Source organism: Ovis canadensis, chromosome 3 (assembly GCF_042477335.2).
Source record: "Ovis canadensis isolate MfBH-ARS-UI-01 breed Bighorn chromosome 3, ARS-UI_OviCan_v2, whole genome shotgun sequence".
Lineage (NCBI taxonomy): Eukaryota > Metazoa > Chordata > Mammalia > Artiodactyla > Bovidae > Ovis > Ovis canadensis.
Window position 1 is genome coordinate 103,605,401 of NC_091247.1, and position 18,169 is coordinate 103,623,569.

The 18,169-nt window shown below is 53.1% G+C and overlaps 1 protein-coding gene across 3 annotated transcripts in view; it reads right to left on the bottom strand.

Moving 5' to 3' along the window:
• Window positions 1-17,638, bottom strand: part of ZAP70 (zeta chain of T cell receptor associated protein kinase 70) — a 31,853-nt gene extending 14,215 nt beyond the window's left edge. The window contains exons 1-4 of one of the 3 annotated variants that reach the window (XM_069583903.1): window positions 17,477-17,611; window positions 17,153-17,241; window positions 5,412-5,862; window positions 4,505-4,665 (exon numbers count right to left, since the gene is read on the bottom strand). In XM_069583903.1, coding sequence (XP_069440004.1) covers window positions 4,505-4,665; window positions 5,412-5,813 — 563 coding nt within the window. In that variant the 5' untranslated portion in view covers window positions 5,814-5,862; window positions 17,153-17,241; window positions 17,477-17,611. Of the gene's footprint in view, window positions 1-4,504; window positions 4,666-5,096; window positions 5,271-5,411; window positions 5,863-17,152; window positions 17,242-17,476 lie in introns of those variants that run through there. The other 2 variants (XM_069583901.1, XM_069583904.1) reach the window with 2 other exon arrangements.
• Window positions 17,639-18,169: the final 531 nt, after the last annotated feature.

Here is an 18,169-nt window from a genome sequence, read left to right on the forward strand (position 1 = left end):
TGTGACCACACAAACAAGTGCAAAAGAAACCAGCTGAAGAACCACCCAGCTGGACTAAGCCCAAAGAGCCAACCCACTGAATCAAAGATGAATAAACAACTAGTGTTTTAAGCTACAGCACTTTAGGTTGGTTAACAAACACAGCAAAGGCTGACTGATACACTGTCTTTGGGACAAGACATGAGCGTTCACAAAAGAGCAGCTGCCAGTCCCATACAGGCAAAGACACTCGCGTGTTCACCAAATACATTTCAATACCACAAATGCTACTTTGTTTACCAAAAATCTACCAGTTGGTGGCAGTTCTCTGTCCTTGAAGTTCAAACCTGAACTTAAAAACTAGAGGTACAGGCTAACACATCAACTTCTAGCTCCACCTTTAAAATGAAACATAGAGGGCTGCCCTGGTGACGCAGTGGTAGAGAATCCGCCTGCCAATACAGGAGACTCGGGTTTGCTCCCTGAGTTGGGAAGACCCCACAGGGCACGGAGCAATAAGCCAGTGCGCCACAACGATTGAGCCTGTGCTCTAGAGCCTGGGAGCTGCAACTGCCGAGCCCACATGCCCCAGCTGCTGAAGCCCAGGCTCCCTAGGGCCTGCACTCTGCAACAAGAGGAGCCACTGCCACGAGAAGGCCACGCGCCACAGCGGAGAGCACCCCCGCTCTTTGCAGCTAGAGAAAAGCCCGTGCAGCCACGAGGACCCAGCACGGCCAAAAACAGATAAATATTTACCAAATAATACATGGAGCCTGATAACGGTGATAGAAATAAGCTGCCACTTATGAGTATACTTGCTCAGTTCTTCAATATTTGTCCTTTCATCTCACCACGTTCTCCACAAGATACCCACCTTGTGCTGTAATTACCCACATTTTGCACATGAGGAAGCTGAGGTTCAAGGAGATTACAGCTCTTGCCTCAACTGCACGGTTGGTTTGGGATGGAGCCAGGATGTAAACCCATTTCTGACCCTACAATTGATTGCTGCATGGGACTGACACCCCTGCCTTATAACAGATTCTCTGTGCATCTCCAACAAGTTGCTTTTCCTCTGTGTACCTCAGTTTCCTCACATGTAAAATGAAAGAACAGAACTGACTCAGATGTTCTTATCCTGAAAAGGGCTCCAAAAATGAGGTTCAGGATTAACCATGATCTTGTATAAGTGTGAGCCACTCAGTTGTGTCTGACTCTTTATGACCCCATGGACTGTAGCCCACCAGGCTCCTCTGTCCACAGGATTCTTCAGGCAAGAATACTGGAGTGAGTTGCCATGCCCTTCGCCAGGGATTCTTCCCAACCCAGGGATCGAACCTGCATCTCCTCACTGCAGGCAGATTCTTCATGGTTTGAGCCACCAGGGAAGCCCATGATCTCATGTAGCTGTCTGCAAAATCTCTGGGGGTAAACATGTGTTGGGGATTATAAGTAGCGTTCAGCTTCAGTACAATTCCCAAAGGGGCCTGTGGTCCATTAAGAAAAACTTAATGATATAGTCTTCAAGGCCCTTTCCAGGGTTCAGGTGTCTTTTTCAGTTGAATCAATCAGGACCACAAATGCTGTAAGTAGGCAGAAAGGAAGTGAGCTTTGGCAGCAAAGAGCATTCGGTATAATTCCATCCGTTTGCCAGCAGCTCTGAACAGTGGTCAGTGATAAGTATGGCCCTGGTCTTGATTCCTGGCCACAGGGGCCTGTGACTTTCCATCACACCTGCACCCTCTTGCAGAACTAGACCAGTCCTGGGCTTATCCCCGGCATCATGATGAACTGGGGTGTTCCTTCATGAGATTTTGTGCCTACAGCTTTGACCTTCAGTCCCTAACTATCCACATATTGAGAAAGCAGTTACTGATGACAGGAACTGCAAGAAGAGCCTACGACAGCTTCTGCCCAGAGCATGCCTTGCCTAACTGTCCAGGAGTCTGGCTCACTGTAGCGGCTCTTGGTCTCAACATTGCCCTCCCTGGGTCATGTCCCTCATAATGTCACTGCCCCAGCTGTTTCTGAACCCCAGCATCAGCCTCAGTCTATGCTGTATCCAGATCCTAGCTCCCTCAGCCTCACTCTTAGAAAATAGTCTTAAGCTGTTCAGAAGCCATCTTGCAGCTGAGTGTTATCTATAACATGCATTCAAGAATTCCCTCAGAAGTTTTGCAAACTCCACTTCAATTTACAGCCTAGTGCTGTTATGTAGGGTGAAAAAAAATATTGTATTATTTGAAGATTATATTTTTTTATTATTATCACAAGAATCTTGTAGGGGGATCCCTGCAGATAATCTGGTGCACATGCTCAGGCCTCACAGGGGAGGGGAAATCAAGGGGAAAAGGTCAGTTCCTCCAAGTGGGGTGGCCCTGGGAGAGGAACAGCCCTGGGGGAGGTGGGTGAGAGCAAGGATGCAGTCAGGCAGGATCTCAGGCCAAGAAGGGACCATGAGAAGGGAGGCCCTCAAGAATTCACATCTTAGGGGAGGATGCTGCACTTCCTGAGGCCACAGGAAAGGGACAGGCACCAACTTTCTCTATGTCTCGGGACCAGAGTGACCTCAGCTGACATCTGGATAACTCCTGCTTGAGAGAGGAGCCCAGGTCCTGACTAGAAAGCAGCAGCCCCAGCACAGGGCTGTAAACAGCTTTAGACTGACCCTTTCATAATAACTAACTCATAGACAGCCACATGGTTCAGCCATGGCTCAGGCTCAGGCAGAGACACTGCATTTCCCCACATATACTAACATCCAGCGCTTTTAGTATATGCCAGATACTTGACTTTTGCTTGTTGTTGTTCAGTCACCAAGTTACATCCGACTCTTCACAGCCCCAAGGACTACAGCATGCCAGGCTTCCCTGTTTCACCATCTCCCAATTTGCCCAAGTTCATGTCCATTGCATCGGTTATGCCATCCTGCCATCTCGTCTTCTGTCGCCGTCTTCTGTTTAAGACTGTTTAACACATATTAATTGGTGTATTCCCCTAACAGATCCTTGGGTTAGTACTATCGTCATCCACAGAGCAGTTTCAATGCTCCCTCAGGGCTCCGACCTCACTCAGGGTCAAAGCCAAAGTCACCTCCCTGACCTCACCCTCTCCCACTCCATGCATGCATGGGTGCTAAGTCGCTTCAGCTGTGTCCAACTCTGTGTGACCCCAGGGACTGTAGCCTGCCAGGCTCCTCTGTCCATGGGATTCTCCAGGCAAGAATACCAGAGTGGATTGCCGTTTCCTTCTCCAGGGGATCTTCCCAACCGAGGGATCAAACCCACGTGTCTTATGTCTCCTGCATTGGCAGGCAGATTCTTCATCACTAGTCCCACCGGGGAAGCCCTCCCACTCCAGATGTCACTTGCTCAGCTCCAAGCACACTGGCCTCACTGCTTCTGGAACACGCCAAGAACCTCCTCCTGGTCTGAGTACTTGCCAGAAACACCTCCCAGAGAGCAGACAGCCCACTTATCACCTCCTTCGGTTCTTTACGCAAAAGTCACCTTCTCTGGCCACCTAAGCTCAGCTTGCAACCCCCTGTCCATCTCGCCCTGCCCAGCTCCACACACGGCACTTGACATACTCTATGTTTTAGTGATTCCTCGTTTTTTGTCTGCCTGCTCCGTAAGGACATTGGATTTGTGTCTGTCTTGTGGTGACTGCAGCCATGAAATTAAAAGACACTTACTTCTTGGAAGGAAAGTTATGAGCAACCTAGATAGCATATTCAAAAGCAGAGACATTACTTTGCCAATAAAGGTCCGTCTAGCCAAGGCTATGGTTTTTCCAGTGGTCATGTAAGGATGTGAGAGTTGGACTGTGAAGAAGGCTGAGCGCCAAAGAATTGATGCTTTTGAACTGTGGTGTTGGAGAAGACTCTTGAGAGTCCCTTGGACTGCAAGGAGATCCAACCAGTCCATTCTGAAGGAGATCCAACCAGTCCATTCTGAAGGAGATCAGTGCTGGGATTTCTTTGGAAGGAATGATGCTAAAGCTGAAACTCCAATACTTTGGCCACCTCATGCGATGAGTTGACTCATCGGAAAAGACTGATGCTGGGAGGGATTGAGGGCAGGAGGAGAAGGGATCAACAAAGGATGAGATGGCTGGATGGCATCACCGACTCAATGGACGTGAGTTTGGGTGAACTCCGGGAGTTGGTGATGGACAGGGAGGCCTGGAGTATTGTGGTTCATAGGGTCGCAAAGAGTCAGCCAAGACTGAGCGACTGAACTAAACTGTGCGCTGCCACGCCCTCAATGCCTGGAACAGTGCCTGGCACATAGTAGGTGTTCAGTAAACATTTGGTGAATGCAAAAGAGATAATGCAAGCAAGCAGTTCTGATACTTGCCCAGCGAGCCCAGCTGCTAAGTAGCAGAGGCTGGCTTTCAACCCAGGCCGCCCAACTCTGGAGTCACTCACACTTGTGACCACAGGCACAACCCCTCATTACCCACCTGCACACTGAGATCCACCCCAGCCTCACCCCCCAAAACCCCAGCCCCAAGCCCCACATACAGGAACTTGCCGTCGGTCTGGGAGCCCGAGTAGAGTTTGCGCTCGGCCTCCTCGCGGGTCAGGCTGCTGTGGTACCAGGGCATCCGTTCGTGAGCTGTCGTGGCAATGAGCTTCTCCACCTGGGGTGCCTGGCTGATGATGGCTTGCTCCAAGGCCTCACCCTGGGGAAGGGAGGGTGAAGAAGACGTGTAAGTGTCGTTAAGTGCGTGCCACAGGACCCCTCTTCCATCTGGACACTCCCAACTCAGGCACGCCTCGGACGTCTTTTAGGCTGATGAGGACAGCCACCCCTCCTCTCATCTCCACGGTCCCGCTCCCATCCATCCAGGCCCCGCGCACAGGCCACGGCCCAGGCCCCGCCTTCTAGTAGGCCCCACTGTCATCTCCCACTTGAAGGCCTGACGCTGGTAATCGGGCAGTGCAGGCTGTCGAAGACCACAAGCCACTGCCCCTGCCAGCCAGCTCACCCCAGGGCACTGCTCCCACCATCCTTTCTTGGACCCCGCTCCCAGCCCAGGACCCCGCTCCTTAGGTCCCGCTCCCAACCTCGTCCGTTCCGGACTCAGAGCGACCTCAACTTTCCCCGACTTACGCTTTGCCTCGGATAAGCACCATAGCGTCGCTCAGGCCCCTGCCTCCGAGGTCTCCTCCCCACCCGTCTAGCATCTAAAACGGGCGCAGCGAAGCCCAGCAAAGCCCAGGCTGGCGAAGACTGCCGCTCTCACCAAGTCCCGTGGCTCCGGCGGCCCCAGGGCCCGCCCTCCTCGGCCCCACCCTCTCAAGGCCCGCCCCCGGCTCCGCCTCAAGCCCCTCCCCTCCCCGCCCACCAAAGACCCGCCCCCTCCTGAAGCTGCTGCTCTCGGGCCGCGCTCTCCCAGGGCCCGCCTCTCGGACCCCGCGCTCTCACCTCCAGCTTCCAAGTCTGGCGCACGTAGTCGCGCACCATGGCATCGCGAAGGTTGTCGAAGACGCCGGGCTGCGGCTCGAGCCCCGACGGCCGGTTGCACGGCTTGCGCAAGTTGCAGGGCAGCCCGTCGGGGTCGCGTGAGTAGAACTCGCAGAGCTCAGCCGGGCCGCAGTGCGCCTTTCCGCCCGCGATGGCGTAGGTGCCGTTGAGCTGGCGCTCGATGGGGAAGTGGTGGAAGCGCACTTCGTGCACGAGCGACAGCACATAGCCGCCCAGCGAGCGCAGACACTGCCGCAGCAGGAAGAGCCCGTCGGCCATGCCCGCCAGCTTCAGGTGCTCCTCGGCCTCGGCACGCGAGATGCTGCCGTAGAAGAAGGGCAGGTGCGCCGCGGGGTCCGGCATCGCCGCCGCCGCCCTGTGCAGGGTGCGTGGCCTTGCGCCTCTCCAGACCCTGTGGGTTCAAAACGGGATTGAGGGCACGTCAGGGCCTTGGTTTCCCTTCCTGAACCCATCCATTGGACCCAGAGATAGGAGGCTGCTGCTGCTGCTAAGTCACGTCAGTCGTGTCCGACTCTGTGTGACCCCATAGACCGCAGCCCACCAGGCTCCTCCGTCCCTGGGATTCTCCAGGCAGAGACCCCTTATTAAAGGGCATCCGTGAACTGTGCAGCACAGCTGTGTGTGCCAGTTGTGCAGAGCCTCATGTGTGCCGGAGTCAAATTGGAAAGGAGCCTTACCCTGCTGGACTCAGACTGGGGAGTCCCAAACCAGCCTTTGACTTTTCAGACCTAGTACGGAGCACCCAGGCACCCCTCACTGGCCTGCACACACACGCACCGGGCACATCTATCTCCCAAACACATGTTGGATTCTTACTGTGTTTCAGGCTGGAGATATGGGTGAATAAGACAGACATGGTCTCTGCCCTCCTGGAGATGACAGTCTGAGGGAGGGAGGATGCAACAAACAAAGAGACAAAAATAATAATTACAGATTGAGGTCAGTGTTTTAAAGAAAATACAGTGAGACCAAGAAAGAAGCTGCTGTAGCCGGGATGGTCACAATCTCTGAGGACGTAGCATGTGAGCTGAGATCTGAAGGATAGAGGATCCCGCTTCTCAAAAAGCATCAGGCAGAGGGAACAGCAAGTACAAAGGCCCTGCAGCTGGAACACCCTTTGCTCACCAAAGGAGCTTGACTCCATTAGCCTTCCACAACCTGAGAAATGTCCCTTTGCCCTGCCCCCTCTGCCTTCATGAACTGAGTTTGTAGAAAGCAGAAACTGGTTTGAAGCTATGGCTTTTCCAGTAGTCATGTACGGATGTGACAGGTGTACTATAAAGAAGGCTGAGAGCCGAAGAATTGATGCTTTTGAACTGTGGTGTTGGAGAAGATTCTTGAGAGCCCCTTGGACTGCAAGGAGATCAAACCAGTCAATGCTAAAGGAAATCAACCCTGGAGATTCACTGGAAGGACTGATGCTGAAGCTGAAGCTGCGGTACTTTGTTCACCTGATGCAAAGAGCCAACTCACTGGAAAAGACTCTGATACTGGGAAGGATTGAGGGCAGGAGGAGAAGCTGGCAACAGAGGGTGAGATGGTTGGATGGCATCACTGACTCAGTGGACATGAGTTGGAGCAAACTCCAGGAGATAGTGAAGGACAGGGAAGCCTGGTGTGCTGCAGTCCATGGGGTGGCAAAGAGTCGAACTGAGCCATCGAACAACACATAAACTAGTTCAAATGAAAATATATTAGGATTTAATACCAATGTGAACTTTGATATGGCCATTAAACAAAATAAAGTGTGTGACTGGAAAGTATGACCTTTTGTGGTGAGGAGGAATTAAGGACATTTAAATAAATAGATATCTGGAGAGGCAGATAACCTAAAATTGCCCACTTTCAACTTTCCACAGTGATGGTGATGTCTGATATCTTGAGAAGCACTGTTACACAGGGTTACACAGGTGTCTGAGTCACTCAAAATTCAGACAATGTATCAACTTGTTCATTTCATTGTATTTGGGCCTCTCAATTTTACAAAGCACCATAAGGGACATCCCTGGTGGATGAGCCTTTAAGAATCTGTCTTGCAGTGCAGATGACATAGGTTCAATCCCTGGTTGGGTAACTAAACTTTCACACGCCGTGGAGCAGCCTAGCCCCTTCGCCACAGCTACTGGGCCCACACTCTGGAACCCAAGGGCCACAACTGGAGAGCATGCACCGCAGTGAAAGAGCCCTCATTACACGACGGAGATGCTGGGTGCCTGTCACAACTAGGGCCGATGCAGCCAAATTTAAAATAAATTTTAAAATATATATTTTTAAAGGCACCATAAAATATTGAACCCCAGTCAATGACCTGTGTGCAGAAATATTTAGGTGTGATGGGTAGTGTAGTGATGACTGTAATTTATTTTGAAAGGAAGGCATCCAAAAACAAAAGTTGATGTATGGATAAATAGATTGATATAGTTGAGTCTTGCCATCTGCAATATTTCTATAAGGTATCGAATGAGGAAGTACTAAGCCGTTGCTTCTAGAAGAAATTCAGGGTTAAGTTCCTTTAAGTCTCTGGTCACAAAATTTTCATCAACAGATCAGTATATAACCTTCTTTTATTTACTTCTGTTTAAAGACACCTTACATAATTATATTGACTCATTAGCACTGAACTCTTGGCCAACAGCCCTATAACTATAAGCTTATTCAACACGTACTTTTTCTGGGAGGCATAGCTCAGTCTTTCTGCACTTCGGAACACTAAACAGCGCCTCAGTGCTGCCCTGGGGGACCACTGACACAGTGAAATTACAGACAAACAGCACAAAAATGTGGTACCAAACAGACTGTGAGAAAGAAGGCTTGTTTACAACATGAGCTGAAATGAGAAGGAAAAGCACTGCCTTGCTCAGCCTCGGCAGGAACCAGCATGTGGGTTGACGCAAATTTCACACCGCTCTGCACATGCCCTTCAACAACCGTGAAAGTGCAGCGAGCATGAGCTTAGAGGTTACAAATAAATTTTAGCAAGCAGGCGAGTTGGCAGATACAGAATGCAATAATAATGAGGATCAAGTGTATGCGATGAAGCAAATATAGCAAAATCCCACTGTAGAATCTAAGAGGTAGATAATTTTTGTACAACGAATTGTTCTCATTTTCTGTATGTTTTTAAGTTTTTATATAATGTTGAAAAAATTATGCCCATAACAGTTTCTGGTTTTCTCTACTAAGATGGGTCCAGTTAAGGCCACCCAGGCATAGTTTTGCATTCAAGGAAGGGTCCTTGGACACCTTTCTTAGTTCAGCAATTATAAGCAGGGGGTGGAAAGAAAGCTTTTGTGGATTGAGAAAGGCTGCCTTTCCCTGGTGTTCAGGAACATGCAAAGACAGGCACTGGGACTGAGTGAGAATCATTGGAGGCCTGAATCAGGGCAGCTGGAGGAGGGGCCAGAACCAGCTTTCTAACCAGAAGCCTTCTGACGCTGGGGTTGCGAGGGCCAGAGTTGGGGGTCCAAGCCCTGGATGTCCCAATAGTTATAGGCAGGTGATTAACTAGGGACCAGGAGATACAGTCACCATCCCATTAATTGTTTTTGTTGAGTTGCTAAGTCGTGTCCGACTCTTTTTGACCCCATGGCCTGTAGCCTGCCAGGCTCCTCTGTCCATGGAATTCTCCAGGCAAGAATACTGGAGTGGATAACGATTTCCTTCTCCAGGGGATCTTCCCAACCCAGGGATCAAACCTGTGTCTCCTGCAATGGTAGGAAGATTCTTTACCATTGAGCCACCAGGAAAGCCCCCATCATCCCTTAAGAGTGTTTAAAGAATCGGAGGACTTCTTCACCGGTGGTCCAGTGGCTAAGATTCTGAGCTCCCAAAGCAAGGCTGGGGGGAGAGGGAGGCGAGATCCATCCCTGGTCGAGGTATTATATCCTACATGCCTCAACTAAAGATCCTGCGGCAACTAAGACCCGGCACAGCCAAATAAATAAATAATAAAAATTTTAAAATAAAAGCGTCGGTTCAAAATGAATAACCAACAAGGACATGGAACTTTACGGCACAGGGAACTCTACCCAGTATCATGTGGCAGCCTGGATGGGAGGGGCGTTTGGGGGAGACTGGATACATGTATATGTGTGGCTAAGTCCCTTCACTGTTCACCTGAAACTACCACAACATTGTTAATCAGCTACACCACAATACAGAATAAAAAGTTTAACATTTGAAAAAAACAGAGTCAGGAGGGCTTCTGGGTATTCATCCTGGAAAAATGGAATAGGCTCGCACAAAGACCTGCACAGCAGCGTTTACAGCAGCTCTGTTCACGACTGCCAACACGTAGAAAGAACTCAAAGGCTTCCCTGGTGGCTCAGATGGTAAAGATTCTGCCTGCAGTAAGGGAGACCCAGGTTCGATCCCTGGGTTGGGAAGATCAACGTTTTCCAGCAGTTGAAGAAAGTGGGAGTACATCCCATGGGAGATCCTACTCTATCATGAAATGGAAGGACGTGGTGATGCACACACATGAATGAACCTGAAAGGCATCATGCTGAGAGCAAAGGGCCAGGCTCAAAAGGCTACAAACCATCTGGTTCCATTCAGAACTGCAGCAGGTGCAGGCTGCCGAGGCTGCAGACCTGCTGGGAAGTGGGGGTGTCGGGATAAGGACTGATTACAAAGGGGTAAGAGGGAATTCAGAAGAATAGCCTGTATCTTAAGATAGTTTCTCAGCTGTATGCCTTTGTCAAATCTTACAGAGCTTTTCACTAAAAGGGATAAACTTTACTGTATGTAAATGATTATTTATGTAAAGAGAGGACAGGCCGCAGGAAACTATAGACACGATTGCGCGTGTGCTCAGTTGCGTCCGACTCTGTGACCCCGTGGATGGTAGCCCACCAGGCTCCTCTGTCCATGGGGTTCTCCAGGCAAGAATACTGGAGTGGGTTGCCCTTTCCTCCTCCAGGAGATCCTCCAGACCCAGGCATTGAACCTGCATCTACACGTCTCCTGCGTTGGCAGGCGGATTCCTTACCACTGCGCCACCTGGAAAGCCCACATATAGACATACCAGGCGCTAAAAATATTAATTAAAAAGGGAAAAGAGCAGGCTGTCTACACTCCTGTCATTATCTGCTCCCCCCACCTCCACCTGGCTGCCCTCCAGCTGCCAAGATATCACCACCTGATGGGCACCAGGCACCCTCTTCGAGGCTGGGTCCCCTGAGTGATGGACACTGTGACCAGCCCCCCTCCTGCTTGAGCATCACAGCTCTCTTGAGTCCTTCACCGACTCCCCAGCTTGCCCCCTTCCTCTCTGATGGTTCCTGTTCTCTCTCCTTCCCCATCCTCTGTTCCCGACTCAGGCCATTCTGTCTCTGCCTACCCGTGCAGCTGCTCCCACCTGTCTAGTCCAGATCTCCTCCCCTGTGGTCTCTTTCTGCTGCTATCACCGCCTTTGATCTCCACCAGCTGTTTTCTATTAATAAAACCTGAGATCCAGATCTAACTCACATAGTGCCTGTGGTTGGCTGAACCCCACAGTCTGTTTCCCACACGAGCTGAAGCTCTGGGGTCTGCAAGTTGCTTTTAGGTAGTTCTTCCCTGGGGCCTCCCTGGCTCAAGAAGCTACTGTGTGGGACTTCCCTGGTGGCCCAGTGGTTAGGACTTCACCTTCTGATGCAGGGGGTGTGGGTTCAGTCCCTAGTAGGGGGAGTTAAGATCCCACATCCCTCGGGGACCAAAAACCCAAAACATAAAACAGAAGCAATGTTGTAAGAAATTCAATAAAGACTTTAAAAACAACCCACGTCAAAAAAAAAAAAAAAATCTTAAAAAAAATAAAAAGGACCTACTGTGGCTCCCTCCGGCCTACATCACTGAATCTATTAATAACTGAATTCCTCGGCCCTTCCTTTGCTCCAGCCAGGCTGTGCTATCAGTCTTTCTTCAAATTCACTTCCGTGCTTGAATCCATGCACTGCCCTCCACTGGGTACCTCCTCCCCACTCCTCTCTGCTCCCCCAGTCCAGCCAGCCCAGCCGGGCAGACTCACAGCCCTGCTCCTCAAGGGGATCAGAACCTGAGTCAAGGCAGCAAAGTGGAGGTTTCTCCAGGGACAGCGGGAAGGGGTGGGGGTGGTGAAGCTGGCCTCTGGGGCCGGAAGCTGCGGCAGGAAACTGTCGACCACACGGTTTGAGAAGCTCCGCCCCGCGGTGGCCGCAGGTGCAGCCTGGGTAGCCAGAGGCAGGTTGGTGCGGAGGCGGGAGTGGGGAGAGGCCGGCCCTGGGGACCCCGTCCAGGGCCAGAAGTTGTGATGGCCCACCTTGTCCCAGAGGCCGGAGCCTTCCCATGCATCCTCAATTTTATCCCCACTTCCCTGTCTCTTTGTCAATAACAGAGACAGCAGTAACCGCAGCAGCTTCCAGAAGGGCATGGCTGGTCTGCAGCCTCCTGGAGGACCAGATATTTCTGTCCTGAGCCAAGTCCCCACAGACTGCATGACTCTCCCAGGAGACGCGCCCACCATACTCTCCCACTACGCTCCTGCCCAGGCTAACTCCCTCCAGCCTCCCCTTGAGCTTGCGAGCTCCTCGTGAGCTCAAAAATGCTCATCTGGCCTTCCCAGAGTTTGCAGCTCCATCAGGAGACCACTAGGCTCATTCTCACAGCCCAGGCACTGTGGGGAAGGGGGGAAACCGTGATCCTTGGCTAAACAGCTCTGTCTGAAATTCCACCCTCAAGCCTCCTTTCTGGGGAAAGGTGGGGTTAAACCCTATCTGTTCCAGGCACAGGATTCCCAAATATATTTCAAAGGAAAAAAGGTCAAGGGACCAACTGCATTTTGAAAAGTTGTGGGGAGCATATTTGCATATTAAAGGCCCTGAGAAGACCTGCCAGGAAGGACCCTTTTTAGCTTTGTTTAATCCCCACACCTAATGAGAAAAGCCCACTCATTGGAAAAGATGATGCTAGGAAGGAAAGATTGAAAGCAAAAGAAGAGGGAGGCAGAGGATGAGATGGTTGCACAGCATCTATGACTCAAGGGACATGAATCTGAGCAAACTCCAGGAGACGGTAGAGGACAGGGAAGCCTGGTGTGTTGTAGTCCATGGGGCTGCAAAGAGTCAGACATGACTTAGAGACTGACAAAGGACAACAATCCCCACACCCAAGTAGCAGAGCCTGGAAGCACTACTGTCGCTCTGAGCCTCCAAAGCCCCAGTTAAATGTCTACCTTGAGACACGAGGGGGGAGACTGAGGGCATCAGGCTGCCAACAGAATGAGATGATCCAACTGGACTTGGCAGGGAGGCAGCGGGCAGTGGCAGCAGTCAGGTCGGGAGGCCCTGTGTGCCACCCACAGCCCGGCATCAACAGCGTTCCCACCCACGGCGCTGCTGGAATGGAGGCACAGCCCCAGCTGCCCAGGCCGCCTCTCATGGACCCCAGTCCTCTGCCCGAGATGCCACGTCCCCCCGAAGCCACATTCCCTGCCTCCCAGTCCACAGGCCAACAACAGAGGCAGCACAGACATCTGTCAACTAGCGAAACGCCAACTTTGTCGCATCCCGCGTCCCCAGGACAGTGGTGAGCACCGTGCCGGGGATGGCGACAGGCTCCTTCTCTTTTTCTGACACCATGGCATGCGATCTGATCATGGGATCACAGGTCTCTGGGTAGCAGCAGTGTGGATCTGAGTGGGGAGGTACACTCGCCGAGACCCACCTGGAAGACAGGGCCAGCGACGGTGCCCAGTGCTGGGGGGCTGTGAGGACCCCATGAGGCAAGGCTTGCCCAGCGCTGAGCACGGGCCCAGCCCACTCGTCCTATAGCCTCCTTTTCTGCTTGCAGCCCTCCAGGACTCCCGCCTCACTCAGGCTGAAAGCCCAGGTCCCTACAGCAGCCCCAGAGGCCATGCACAATCTGCCCCGCCAGCTTCCTGTCCTCACTCACTCCCCACCAGCCACAACGGCTTCCTTACGTTACTTGTTGAGAAAACTGGAGAAACTGGGCCTGGTCCAACCTCAGAGCCTTAGCACCAGCTGTTCCCTCTGCCTGAACATCATTCCCTCAGCCTCTGTCACGTCATTCGGGTCTCAACCTCCAAGAGGCCCTCCCTGACCTCTCTCTAAAACCACCTCCCCTTCTCTGTCACTGACCCAGTGTCACTGCTCTTTGCCACTGAAATTGGGATGTTCTATCAGCTTGTTGACACAAGGCCTGTGTCCCCTGCCAGCATGTAAGCCTGAGGAAAGTGGAGACTGTCTTATCGCCTGCCTGGGCCAACCAGGCACAGAGTAGGTACCCAATAAACTTTGGTGGTGGGCAGAGGCTACCCTCTGACACCAGGTACCTGAGAGGGTATGTGGCCCACTGTGGTGGGCGGGGACACCTCTGCAGGTTCTTGGAGCTCGGCAGTCTGATGAAGGAGGAGAGGCGATGGGGGCTTCCCTAGGAGAGAAGAGGGAACGGCGGACCTAGAGGCCTCCTTCACTAACGGAGGGTGGAAGAGGAGGGGACCCATTGGAGTAGACTTTGCACAGGCTGTTCCCTCTGCCTGGAACAGCTTGCACACTCAGCCACTAAGTCGTGTCTGAGTCTTTGTGACTCCATGCACTGTAGCCCGCCAGGCTCCTCTGTCCATGGGATTCTCCAGGCAAGAGCACTGGAGTGGGCTGCCATTTCCTCCTTCAGGGGATCTTCCCGACCCAGGGATCAAAGCCACATCTCTTGGGTCTCCTGCACTGGCAAGTGAATTCTTTACCACTGAATCACCTGGGAAGCCACCCACATGTTTCTCCTAGCCACGGGCCTCAGGTCCCCTCAGCTGTCCCTTCCACGCAGAGATGTTCCATGATCCCCGCCTCTTTCCCTCGCTGAGTCACCTACTCTGTCCTCCCAGGGCCCCATCCTCCCGCATCATAGCCCTGATGGCCATGTATGATCAGTGTCTCCGTCTGCCCCACAATCTCTGACCAGCCCGAGCTCCCCAAGGCAGAGCCTACACCCGTCTGGTTTTCACTGTAGCTCCCACTGCCTCCCAACGAATATTGTCAAATCAGCAACAATGACAGTAGCCTGTATGCTGAAGACTTTATGACACCTCTTCTAAGCATGATCTGTTTAATCTCACCCTCACTTATCCCCATTCCTCAGCTAAAAAATCTGAGGCTTGGGGAGGGTAATGTCATGTTCAGAGTCATGTGGCCTAAGAGTGGCAGTCAGGATTTGAACCCAGCAGCCAGCACTAGCCACTCCAGTGCATGGCCATAAGGAAAGCGGCATCCGCCGCTCTGAGCTGGGTCTCCAGGGCTCCCACGCGTGCCTGGCCCAGGTGTTGCTGCACTCTGAGCTGCCTATGACCGTCAGGGTGCAGAGTGCTGGGCTGCTGCAGGGTCGGGCACAGGTCCTCAGACCTCAAACAGACTGTCTGTTGACTGACTAACAGTGCCCCAAGGCCAGCTCCCCACCACCACCACCACGTCCCACCAGCTCCAACCTCTGCCGCCAGGGTTCTCAGGGCTGTTGTGACCAGAGCAAGGAGCTAGCCTTCTCTGGGTGTCAGGCTCTGTGACTGTAAAAGGGAGATGGGAAAAAGCTTAGGGGATGGAAAAGGTGGGAGGAGTCGGGACGACAGAGCCTGGCTGCGAGATCTCATGCTATCCGTGCACTGCAGCACGTTTAGCAGCATCCCTGGCCTCTGTCTTACTAGATGCCAGTAACACCCACCGAGTCGGGACCAAAAATGTCTCCAGATGGTATTGAATGTTCCCAGTGGGGATGGGGGAGGCAAAATTGGCTCCAATTAAGAAGCACTTCCTTGGGACTTCCCTGGTGGTCCAGGGGTTAAGAATCCACCTGCCAGTTCAGGAGACACACGTTCAATCCCTGGTCCAGGAGAATCCCACATGCTGTGGGGCAACGAAGCCCATGGGCCACAACTACTAAGCCTGTGGGCTGCATCTACTGAGCCCCCGTGCCCTGGAGCCATGCTGCACGACAGGAGATGCCGCCACGGCAAGAAACCCCCATAAGCCCCACCCCACAGCTAGAGTGTGGCCCCCAACTGCACAACTAGAGAAAGCCTGAGAACAGCAGTGAAGATCTAGTGCAGCCAAACAGAGAAATGGATAAATTTTTTAAAAATAGTGTTTGAAAAAAAAGAAGCACTTCCTTGACCCTATGCTCTGGGAGGGGTGGGGAGCAGCCAGCATGGAAAAGGCTGGTTGCTGCAGCCCCTTAGGAGACCCTCCAGGAGCCACGAGACCACCCTGAGCTAGCGATAAGAATAAAGACCGTAACATTCTGCGTACACAGCACCGCCAGCACGGCAGGCACTCGAGAGCAATTCAGTCGCCTAATCCTGACGGGAACACTGCGGGTGGAGAATTCGTGGGTTTGGGACGTGAAGGAGGGACAGAGAAGGAAATAGCCGAAGGCCGCCCGGCGCACACACAGTACGGGTGGCAGAGTCGGGCCCTGAATCGGCTTCCTGGCTCCAGAGTGCACACGAAACGCCCTCCGTCTGGGCCACCTGCCTGCCCAGCATGGCTGCCCGTCCCTGACAAGGCTGGAGGCCAGGCAGCAGCAGGAAAAAGAACTGGCAGGAGAAGAGCCCCCTGCGGGTGACACCCAAGGACTTGCTCTCAGAGGACGCGGGCCCTAGTCTCTCAGCAAAGCTTTATTAAGCACCTACGGTGTGCTGGCTGCCCCGGCTGAGACAACAGTAACAAAGTTCGGGGACTTTCCTGGTGGTCCAGTGGTTAGGAATTGGCCTTGCAATGCAGCAGACACAGGTTCAATCCCTGGTCTGGGAACTAAGACTCCCACACAAGCCCCCACGCTGCCACTGCTGAGCCCGCTTGCTCTACAGCCCGAGAGCCACAACTAGTCTGTGCTCCGCAGTGAGCGATCCCACCTGAAGCATCGCAATCTCGAGCGCCTGCTGCAACTAACACCGGAGGCAGCCAAGTAAATAAACAAATATTTAAAAAAAGAAAGTTCCAAAGCTCATCTTGTGCTGCTCACCACACGAACCCCTGTTCCTTCCTGCCAAGACCCTACCCTGCCTGGGACAGCTTTCCCAACCTCTCACCCAACAGTCAGGAGCCAAAGAGCCAAGCACATACTAGGCACCAAAATTTGCTTCTGCATTTAAAAGATGGGCAAACTGAGGTTCAGAGAGGCCAAGCAATTTGCCAAGGACACACATCAGCTGAGCAGGATTCAAGCTGTTTACTCCTTCACCTCTGCCTCCCCTTTAACCTGAGCTGCCTACCAGTGGTTGGAGGCTGCCCTGGGCCCCCTCACAGAAACCATCCAGCATTTGGATGTTTCGGTTCACAGCCCCGTTGATGCGCCCTCATATTCCTGAGCCTGGGGACAGAGCACATGTTCGCTTTCTCTGGACATTTCTCTGCTTCCTGGAACTAACGTTGTCTCACTGATGGGGCCCTGCAGGAGGCTAGGGACTGAGCTGGCATCTGTGGGGCCGCTGGATACACACGTCCACGGCCACTCAGCTGGCGCTCTGGAGAGAGACCTCTTTCCCTCAGGATGGTCACAGGCCACGTCTGCTTCCTTCTCCCATGGGACGCCACCCACGAGAGCCCCACAGCCCTTCTGGTACTCCAGTTCCTCCTGACTCTCTCCTCCTTCCTCCACCAGACCCAGGCCACCCCTAGAGATGGCGGCTAGCTGCTTCTTCATCCAGAATGACTTACCTGGGGATGTGCTGATGGATGCCAAGGCCCGGGCCACGTACAAGGTGTCAGGTCCCAAAGGCACCAGACAACTGGTTCTAGATGAAGAACTGGGGTCCGAGAAACCGCTTTGGGCTTCTCTGCAGCCCGAGCCCCCAGCCTGGGCCCCCACCAGCTAACCACCCCCTCATACACCCTGGCCAGGTGTAAAGAGGTCATACCCCACTAGGGTTTCTCACTCAGGTCGGGGGGTGTGGAACCTGAGTCCCCCTCTCCCAGCTGCCCCGGGAGGCCCTGCAGTCGGAGGCCGTGCTGGACACAGAAGGCCAGAGGACAGCCACTCACCTAGATGCCCCAGAAGATCAGCACGCCCAAGCGGGGCAGGGACGGGCCCGGAAGGCCTGGTGTGCTCTTGGAAGCCCCTTTCTGTGAAACTCGGCTTATTTCCTTGATGCGCAAATAGGAAATGGGGCCGTGTTTGAAGTTTACGTCAAAGTCACAAAGTGCTGTGTTCAAGGAAAATCGCGAGGCCACGTGCTCCGGGGAGGGCAGAGGGCGCTTCCCGGGCCAAGCAGGGCCCACCCAGCAGTGGGAGGAATGGGGCGAGCCACAGGCAGGCCTACACTAGCAGGATGCGTCCAACAGCATCCCCCAAACCTGGGGAGGGGGAGAGGGGGAGGCTGTGTGCTGGAGAAGCCAAGGGGCAGGGGCAATGGGAAGGGGATCCCCCAGACTCGCTAGAAACTAGAAAGCCCTTACTTTCCCCTCCCGAGGGGGTGTGGACCTGGGGCCTGACCATGGCTGAACTGCTCACATGAGTTATTTATTCCACAAGCAGGTGAAAGCTGGAGAGAGGAGAAACCTAAGAATTAGGTCCAGACTGCAAAGGCTCAGAGCACTTCCTTTGTGCTCTCCATCAGGCCAACAGCGACGGCCCTGTCCCTGCCCTCAGATGGCTCACAGGCTCAAGGAGGGGGCAGCTGAGTCCCCAGGGAGGCCAGAGCTGGGAGGGCAGAAACTAGACAGTGCGTGCGCACA